Raw genomic sequence first — 10,335 nt, 5'->3', positions numbered from 1 at the left:
TTTATTATACTAGTTTATTTACAAATTTTGAATACATTGTTTTCCAGACCATATTATTCCAGTTTCCCTCACCAAATTGTACAACCCCATGATTAATCCTCCCCTCCCCTGCACATCCTCATCCCTCTGCTTCCACCCTCTGCCCCCTCCCCTTGAATCCTTATACTCATTCTACAGTATTGCAAACCATGCCATTGTTGTTCAAAGTCAGTTATATACCTGATATTGACAGTTTCATGTAGGTGCTTTGTATGCACTTAAACTCAACATATACCAACAGAAATTCTCCGCAAGCTGGTTTTCATTTGTTTAATTCTACTCATTCGTTATTGTTGGATTCCATTGAGTTGGGCCCAACTCATAGTCACACTGTGTACACAGCTCAAAACTGCCCGATCCTGTGTCATCATCTGTGCTTCTGTCCACTGTTGCAGTCCCTATGTCAGTCCTTCTCCTTGAGGGTCTTCCTCTCTTGCTGACTACTGTTTGAGTCACGATGTCCTCCAGGGATTGGCATCTCCTGACAGCATGGCCTTAGTGTGTGAAATGAAGTCTTAACTCTTCTGGTTTCTAAGGGGCATTCAGCTGCACTTTTTCCAGATAAATGTGTTCATTCTTTTTACAGTCCATAGTGTATTCACTGTGCTTTGTCAGACATTACCCCAGTTCAAAGATGTAATTTCAGTCTGCCATTGTCCAACTTCCACATGTATGTAAAGCAATTGAAAATACCATGACTTGGATACCATGTCAATCAATTTGAATCTTTAAACTGATATCCCTGCTCTTTAGCACTTTATAAGAGTTCTTATCAGTATTTTTGCCCACTGATACATTGTTTGATTTCTTGACTATTGCTTCCAGGGATGTTATTATAGATCTGAGTAAAATAAAATCCTTAATAACTTAAGAGTCTTTTCTCCATTTGTCGTGATAATACCTATTGGTCCAGTTATGAGGTTTTTTGTTTTCTTTACCTTGGAGTGTAAGCCATCCTGATGGCTGTAACTTGATCTCTGCTAAGTATTTCAAACCCTCTTTCAGCAAGCATGATGTCATCAGATGCATATTGCAGGTTCTTCTACATCTTCCTCTAATCCTGATTCCTCATCCTTCAAGTAGTCCAGCTTCTCATGTTATTTGCTCAGCATAAAGATTGAATTTCATCTTGGTTGGCTCCACAATCCCTGGGCAGTAGTAGTCAGGAGATAAGATATTAATAAAGGAGATAATATATTGCGTTGGGCACGTCTGCTGTCCGGGTTCTCTCCACATAGTTGTTGTGTGTTGTCCCGTTGATTGCCACTTAGCAACTGTATGCACAATAGCTCTGAACCCTGGTCTATCCTGAGCCAATCTCACTGTCTCCAACACAACTACCCCATTGCTCCAGTTACTGTGTCAGTCGGTCTACCCCATTGCTCCAGTTACTGTGTCAGTCGGTTTCCATTATCTCTCCTGTGCTGTCCCTCTACCCTTCCAAGCATGATGTCTCCACGGACTGGTCCTTCCTGCTGACATGTTCAAAAATGTAAGACAGAGCTTCAAAATCCGAGTCTCCAGGGAGCAACTGGTTTTCACCTTCCGCAGGGAAGACCTGTTTGTTCTCTTGGCGTCCATGGTTTACTACCCTTCTTTGTTTGTTTTCAGATTTACTACTTTTAAATTTGGTTCTGTCCCAGGTCATTGTCAAGGCACCAACCCCAGGAACCATCCTCGATTCTGACCTTTACCCTTTAGTGATTAATCCACAACTCCTACTAACTCTGTCTTTGAAATGCATCTACAATCTGACCCTTCTCACTGTGTTTGTTGTTGGCACCATCATGTCTTAAATGGATTATTGCAGCCACTTCTCATCTGGCTTTTTCAGTTTTATTTTTGCCCATATATAAATGATTTTCTGCTCAACAGCCGAAATTATTTTTTTAAAACGATGATTATTACAAGTTCTAGAACATCATTTTTCTCAATAATCTTCCTTTGGCTTTCTGACATACTTAAAATATAACCGAAACTGCTTACCCTCTAAGATCCTCTAGAATCTAGTTCAACCTGTATCTGAACTTTACCTTCTATCCCTCTCTTGTTCACTCTGCACTGTTGACACTGACTTTCTCCTTTCTCATATGCCAAAATCTTCCTTTTCTTTAAGCCTCTTCTTTCAATCGAAATACTGTTTCTGTTCAGATGTCATATCGGAGATGTGTCCTTTGACCTTCCTATTTAAAATTGCTGTACAATGACAATATTTTCAGATGCTGACAGTTGGTATTAAAGCACTAGTTCACTGGAGCTGCAGCCTGCAAAACAGCAACATTAGCTATCAGAGAAAGTCTGGATGATGAATTGAACAAGGAGTGTTTAAGAAAGAAAAGAAATACCATGTTTTCTGTAGGGGAAGAAGCTCATGTTTTAAAGAATGGAAAGAAGGCTGGAATGTTCTGAGAAGGACAGTGATGTGAGTTGAAGGTTGAGAAGTAGACAGGGGCCAGATCCTTTGAGACCTCATAGAATTTTTATTTTAACTGGAACATGAAGCCTTTGAAGTGTTTTGAGAGATGACTGAGTCCATCTTTTTAAAACATACTCTCTTCACTCTTCTGCCTATTACCTTTCAGTCCTCTTTAATACAAACTCCTTAATCCATCTTTTGAACTTTGACCTCTTTTTACCTCTTAACCTTTATCTCCAATTACTACCTTTCCTTCTTTAGATACAGAGAACCTCTTTGAGCCCTGGAGATATAATTGTTAAGTACCTGCCTATTAACTGAAAGGTTGATTGTCTAACCTCACCCACCACACGGGGTGGGGGTGGGGGGAAGACCCTATGATTTGGCTCTGTAATGATTGTTGTTGGTTGTTGTTATGTCGAGTTGCTTGCAACTCAAAGGGACCCTATGCCAGACAACCCTGAAACTTATTTACCCTGTGCCAACTTTAGTGTCTCTGACACACCTACTCTTTTTACCCCAGTCACTATATCAGTCCATCTCATCAATGATCTCTGTCTCTTTCTCTGTCCCTCTACCCTTCCAGGCATGATGTCCCTCCCCAAGGATCAGTCCTTCCTTGCAGCATGCCCAAAGTATGTCAGACGAAGCCTCAGAATTTTTGCCTCCAAAGAGCAGCCTGACTTCACCCTCTCCACAACAACCTGTTTATTCTCCTGGCAGTCTGTGGTATATTCAACACTCTTCTCCAGCACCACAGCTCAAAGGCATCAAATCTCTTTCTGTCATCCCCACTCATTATCCAGCTCTCTGATGCATAGCAAGCAATTGTGAAGATTATGGCCTGGATCAGGTGCACCTTAGATTTTGGCTCTGAGTCATTGCTCTTCAGTCCTCTGGAGAGGTCCCTGATAGCCGACTTTCCCAATGCAGTTCGTCTCTTGATTTTCTGGCTGCTGGCCCAAGAATGTTAGAAAACCCTGTCGGCAGTTCAACTCTGTCAGATAGGAGCACTGTAATGTGGAGTTAATTTGGTGGCATGCCTCAGGAACAGAGATGATACTATTGCCGAGCCTTTGCATGTTCTTTTCTATGTGTGTTCCATACTTTGTGTGTTTTTCAGAGTGGGGTAAATAGTTGTACTTGACTAAAAGGTTTGCAGTGGGATGGATTCAGACCCATCCAGTGGTTTGGAGGAAAACCTAGTGATTTTTTTACAGCCTGTTTCATGACACACGGGGGGGACCTTGAGTTAGAATCTGTTTCACAGCAGTGTCTTTGTTTTGTCTCCCCTCCCCCTCCTTTGCTTGCCTGACCCTAGAAAGACTCAGCTATGGATTACGTCTTCGGAAAGCCTTGGGCCTCTTACCTCTGCGGAGTGTCTCTGTTGTGATCTTTCTTGACTTGAGTTATACTTAACAACATAATATTATCATTACCTCTTCTATGCCTCTTTATTTCTAAATTCCAGAGCTGGAGCACCGTATTTTGTCATTTGATGCTTGCCCCACAGGAGGACATTCTTTTTCATTTTCTGTTTTGATTTCTCACAATCTGTGATACTTAAATTTACACTCAACTATTACAGTATACTTGTTTGAAAAAAGTGTATCTTCTTAGCTCAGTTCCAAGGCAAACAAAAAACTAGCTGTGAAGAGTTATTTTCCTACTAACTGACCCCAGAGCAAAGCTGCCCAGTTGTTTCCAGGCACACTGCCCCTGCTTTCTCCTACAGTGCGGCTGGCTGACAGGTTTGATCCACTGACCTTTTGGTTAGCAGAATATTTCACCGTTGCACCACCAAGACTCCTGGCCGTTCCAAGGCTGCTGTTTGACGCTGTTGTCTTGGTTCTGATTCACTGCTAACCTCTGCTGCTTGTTGTTGTTGTTGTATGTGCCACTGAGTCACCTGTGACTTGTAGTGACTCTATGTACAATAGCTCTGAAGCCTGCCCTATTCTAAGCCAGTCTCACTGATTCCACATGCTTACCCCCATTGTTCCAGTTAATGTGTCAATCCATCTCATCTGGGGTCTTCCTCTCCTGCGCTGTCCCTCAGAGCATGATGTCCTTCTCCAAGGACCATCCCTCCTGGCCACATGCCCAGAGTATATGAGGAGGAGCTTCAAAATCTTAGCCTCCAAGGAGAATCTTGGTTTCACCCTCTCCAAGACAGACTTATTTGTTTTCTTGGCAGTCTTTGGAATGTTCAAGACTCTTTTCCAGATCCACGACTCAAAGACATTGGTTCTTCTGTCATCCTTAGTCATTGTCCAGCTCTCTCGTGCATAGCAAGTAATTACAAAGACCATGACCTAGATTAGGTGCACTTTAATCTCTAGACTTCAATTTGTCGTTTGATTCCTTAACTGCTGGTGCCAAGAGTAGTGACTATGGAGCCGAGCAAGCTGAAGCTATTAACTGTCCTCATAGTGTGTACTGTGTTTGATCCTATTGTTGCAGCTACTGTGTCATTCTGTTTTGTTATGATACTTCCTCTTTTGTATTGTCTCTTCACTTTACTAAATGTGTCTTTCTCCAGGGATCTACCGCTTCTGATAACATGTCCAAAGCATATGCCTTGAGGTCTCACCATTCTTGCATCAAAGGACTACAAAGTTGTAAAATAAGAAATATTCACATAAACATGAATTTTTTCATTGTGATCAAGCATCAAATAAAGGATAATTTACCCTTTTAAAAACTAATGTTTACTTAAAAAATTAGAAAAGTGACTCATGAACATTTGCAAAATTAAACTTTCTGATCCTCTGACCACCTATATCCCTGGTTCCTATCCTTGCCGACCTTTATTTCTATTTTTACATTTAAAAATAAGTGACATTTGTGAAATAGCACTTGATTTATGACAGAGTATCTTGGCATTGCCTGAAATAATATATGTTGCTTTGCAATTACAAATTTTTTTAAAAAATTATAGCTATTTTTAAATCAGTCCCGTCCAATATGGTAGCCACATGGCCTTTGAATGCTTCACATGCAGCTGAATCTAAGATATACTGTAAATGTTAAGTACACACTGGATTCCAAAGATTTAATATATGAAAAAAAGGATGTAAAAATGATTTTTATATTGATAACTTATTAAAATAATATTTTTGAATATTCTTATGTTCTGTTGAGTCAGAACTGACTCATAGCTAACTTTTAAGCAGATTTTCAGAGCCTCTAAATCACACGGGAGGAGAGAACCCCATCTTCTCCTGCAGAGCAGCTGGTAGTTTCAAAGAGTGTGCCTTTGGGTTGGCAGTGCCACTTCTTAACCGCCGGGCCACCAGAGCACCCTAATTTTGCCTGGTTTTTCATCTGGCTTAAAAATAAATTTTTAAATTACATATGTGGCTTTTATGATATTGCTGTTGTACAGCACTAGTTTAAATAAGACGGGGAACACCGAGTGTTTTTCCCACAGGGTTCTCACCTACACTGTTACTGCCGGCTTTTTAATTCTGTATAATGGAGATCTGTATTACTTGTAAGTATCTGTTGACTTCAGCCACCTGCCAATTGTTTCTGTCAAGCCAGACACAGTGCTGCAGAGCATGCAGGGAGAAAGAAATTACTGTTGTCATGTGCAGTGGAGTGGGACCACTTCATAGTTGACCCTCCAGTTTGCTGTCAGAGGCTATAAATCACACACAGAGAGTGCACATCTTCCTCCCGTGGAGCTGCAGTTCCTTAATGTTTACTGTGTTCCAGCGCTTTCATTGTTATGTCCTTGTTAAATTTAAATGTGGATCCTGTATGTAGCCAGTCAAGGTGGAACTTTGTTGTTGGATAATTAAGAAGACAAACCTCTTTCTCCCCCACACTGTTTAAGATAATTAATGGGGAAATATGTACATTGGCAGCATGCATTTTTAGTGTATCTTTTTCCCTTTTTAAACAGAAGACATATATTTATGTCAACAGTGAAGTGAAAGAATCCAACTTTAAGGAATATTTTCCTAATGCAATTACGTGTTTATTAAGTGTTAAACATTTTTTATTTGTATTTTAGTGTCAGTCCAGAGGAGTATAACACAGTTGTACAGAAACCAAGGCAAATTCTATGTCAGTTCATTGACCGAATTCTTACAGATGTGAATGTTGGTAAGAAACCACTTCTTTCTTTCTTTTTTTTTAAAATTTAAAGTGTGTGTGTGTGTGTGCGCGCGCGTGCGTGCGTGCGTGCGTGTGTACCGTCAAATCAAATCTGACTGTTGGAGGAGGAAATTGTCCCTCCTTCTCCAGCAGAGCATCTGGTGGATTCAAACCGCTCACTTTTGGGGTTGCAGCTTCTTGCCAGCTACCAGAGCTCACCAGAAACCACTTATTTCTTATATAAACTTTGGAAATTACTTCCTTATATACAAAGGAGCATTTTCTTATTTTTTTCTATAGTTTTAGATACAGAATTAGTGATTCTGGTAATTACTATTTTTAAATAAGTTATTTATTTTACCGTCTTATTCCTTTTTATATAGTGTGATTTAGGTCCTATTGTTATTTATCATTGTGTTGGAACCAACTCATAGCTGACCCTCCAGTGGGTTTTCAGACGCAGTAAGTTGTATGGGAGGAGACTGCCCATCTTTCCTCTTGCAAAGACGCTGGTAGATTTGTACCTCTGGGTTGTCAGCACAACTCTTTACCACTGAGACAACAGTGCTGTCTGACAGGATGCTTTGACTTGTCTAATTAGCTGCTGTGTGTTCATGGGAGTATAAAGGACAGTTACCAATTTGGCTCTGGTTCCTAAACCCAAGATAGTGTCACACCTGTTGTAATTACTTGGAAGAAGTAATAATACTAAGTGATAGTTGATTCATAGTTTGTCAATTGATTGCAGATTCAGTACTGATTTTATTACTTGTAGTAGTTAGCCTTATTTAAAAAATAATCCGTAAAATTCCTGATTACTGAAGGATAACAGAGTACTGCTGAACAGTTGTAAGATGACCTTTCATTTGGTGTATTCTAATTAGATTTCTTTTGTGCTTCTCCTCTCTGTTTGACTAACCCCTCATCGAAGAAATCAAATCCTCCATAGTGTTGTCCTGACACCTATTCTCTTAGTCTGTAGTACTTTCTTTCTTAACAAAAGAATTGTTTTTTATTTGTCTTGACTCTTTATTGAACCTTTCTTATTTTAGTTGCTCTAGAACTCATTAAGAAAACCGACTCGCAGCCTACGTCTGTGATGTTGCTTGATTTTATCCAGCACATCATGAAGTCTTCCCCACTTATGTTTGTAAATGTGAATGAAAGCCGTGGTCAAAATGAGGTCAAAGATAATTGTATTGGTAAGTACTGCTCTTTGTGTATTCATTTGCAGTCTGCTTTATGAAATCTACCCTTTCATAGCTCATCGGTAATAATGGATTGCAAATAAATACATTATGAACTCACTTTAGGAGTTGATCAGTATTTAAACAAGATTAAATATAATAATCTAGAAATATCATATTATATTGCCTGTAATAGTTATTATTTCATGAAACTATTATTCCATGTATTTTAATAAAATATATGCGGCTGTATATGGTCATGATAGAAAATACATCTCTTTGTAGTTGTGAAGTTTCAGAAGCCACTGTAGCCTTCATGAGGATCTGGTGGTGGCTGATTTGTTCTTGTCTACTGGGACACATTCAGCAATCATAATTGTCAAAGGAGGGATGTTGTTATGGTTGTATACTGTTGAGTCAGAACCAACCCATAGCTGACCCTCCAGTGGGTTTTTAGAGGCGGGATTGCAGCACAACTTCTTACCACTAGGCCACCAGAGCTCCCTCCTGTATATTGAACAAAAGTTTTATTACTTAAGGGAAAGAGTCAACCATTCATAACTATTTTATGACACAGATTATAGGCCTCACATGATGTCATCACTTTCCCCGCTATATCTGCGATTTCTGTGGTCATTCATTCCTCCAACCTTGCCCTACCTTTTGCTTTTTATCCTTAGACAAAGGCTACCCTCGCGATCATGTGTAGTTGAGGGTTGTAAGTGGTGGGTATCTCCCTGGTGATTGCTTTTGTACTCAGGCTCTGGGCTTGGTATTTCACATGCATGATTCGACACCATCGTAGCTTACTAGGTATTATCGTTATTCCCTTTACGTATAGATGAAGTTACAGAGGTTCAGAGAAATGAGGTAATCTCTTCGAGTTCACACAAATTGTAAGACTAAAACTAGAACATTGTCTTTTTTGATATTCTGTGTGGTTTGGTTTTTTTTGTTTTTGTTTTTGTTAAGTGCCATCGAGTCAGAGCTGACTCCTAACTGTCCCTTCAGGGGGTTTTCAGCAGCTGTAAATTGCCTGGGAGGAGACTGTCCATCTTTTTCCTGCAGAGCAGCTGGTGGATTCTATAACCACTTGCCTGTGGGTTGGCAGTGCGACTCCTTACCCTTGAGGTCACAAGAGTCTATGTAACTAAAGCTGATATTCTGACTCACTGCCGTCAACTTGGTTCTGACTGGTTGTGATTGTCCATTGGGTTTCTGAGGCTGTACATCTTACAGGAAGGAGAATTTCTTCCTCAGAGCTGCTTGTGGATTTTATCTGTCTTTTCTTTTGGTTTTTATAATTTGTTTGCTAAGATTAGTAACAGAGCAGTTGTAAGAAGTGTCAAGTCAGTGTTGTCCCAGATGCTTGACTTGCTATATATATATCCATGATTGCCAACATCAACAGCTCCTCCTTTCTTCAGTTCCTAGCTTCTCTATGTCCCTGGGGTTCACTGGTTCGCTGGAAGGCCTCCTGTAGACGGAGACCTGTCAGGGGAATGACTTATGTGACTGTAGGTATGCAGGCTGGTTTTGCAGAAACTGGAGAGCGAAGGGCCAGGATCCTGGAGATTGTCAGTTGTAATGCAGATGGATGCTATGTCCCAGGCAAGTGAGCATACCAATAGAGAGAGCTAACACTGAGGTCCCATGAGCTTATAGAAGCCTTGACTCGAGTGGGACTTGGGTCCCGTGCTAATCCTCTTTCCTTAGTATAATAAATACTTCACAAAATAAGCAGTTAGTAATTGCCTAGGAAAGACATTTTGAATGATAGACCTTAGACACACAGAGTAAAATGCTATGGGCTACAGTGCCAATCATTCTGTTCTAAAAGTACTACATAGAGTTATCCTAAAGTTGTGTGCCATGGAGTCACGTGTGGCTCATAATGACCCTGTGTACAACAGCTATGAAACCTTAACTATCCTGAGCCAGCCTTATCTTCTCTGACACACCTATGGCCATTAATCCAATCACTGAATCAATCCATCTCATCCAGGGTCCTCCCAAGCTGTCCCTTTACCCTCCCAAGCATGATGTCCTTCTCCAAGGGCTGGTCCCTCCTGGCAGCATGCTCAGAGTATGTCAGATGGAACGTCAGAATCCTTGCCTTCAAGAAGCAGCCTGGTTTCACCCATTTCAGGATGAACCTGTTTGTTTTTCTAGCAGTCAGTGCTACATTCACTACTGTTCTCCAGCACCACAGCTCAAATTTCAATTGTATAGGGACAATTTTGGTCTATTTTATTAAATATGTACTTTGAAAAGGACCCCTTGGTGGTGTAAATGGAAAAAGCACTCATCAACCAAAATGTTGGAAGTTTGAACTTGTCACTGTCTCCAGAGATCAATCGAACATGCAATCAAGATGCATTGGTAATAATGGGTGACTGGAATGCAAAAGTTGGGAACAGTGAAGAAGAATCAGTAGTCGGAAAACATGGCCTTGGTGACAGAAATGAAGCTGGTGATAGAATGATTGAATTTTGTACAGTCAATGACTTATTCATTGCAAATATGTTTTATAAGAAACATAAACGCAGGTTATACACATGGATTTCACCTGATGGTATGCATAGGAAT

At 40.3% G+C, this 10,335-nt stretch overlaps 1 protein-coding gene across 1 annotated transcript in view; it reads left to right on the top strand.

The window, feature by feature from the left end:
- Positions 1-10,335, top strand: part of ATR (ataxia telangiectasia and Rad3 related) — a 161,723-nt gene that overhangs the window by 2,269 nt on the left and 149,119 nt on the right. The window contains exons 2-3 of the mRNA XM_006895105.1: positions 6,477-6,568; positions 7,612-7,761. Of these exons, the coding sequence (XP_006895167.1) occupies positions 6,477-6,568; positions 7,612-7,761 (242 nt within the window). The remainder of the gene's footprint in view (positions 1-6,476; positions 6,569-7,611; positions 7,762-10,335) is intronic.

This window comes from Elephantulus edwardii, unplaced genomic scaffold (genome assembly GCF_000299155.1).
Source record: "Elephantulus edwardii isolate Elephantulus edwardi_28Jun2011 unplaced genomic scaffold, EleEdw1.0 scaffold00158, whole genome shotgun sequence".
Taxonomy (NCBI): domain Eukaryota; kingdom Metazoa; phylum Chordata; class Mammalia; order Macroscelidea; family Macroscelididae; genus Elephantulus; species Elephantulus edwardii.
The sequence above is the reverse complement of the archived record's forward strand: the minus strand, read 5'-3'. Positions and strand labels throughout refer to the sequence as shown.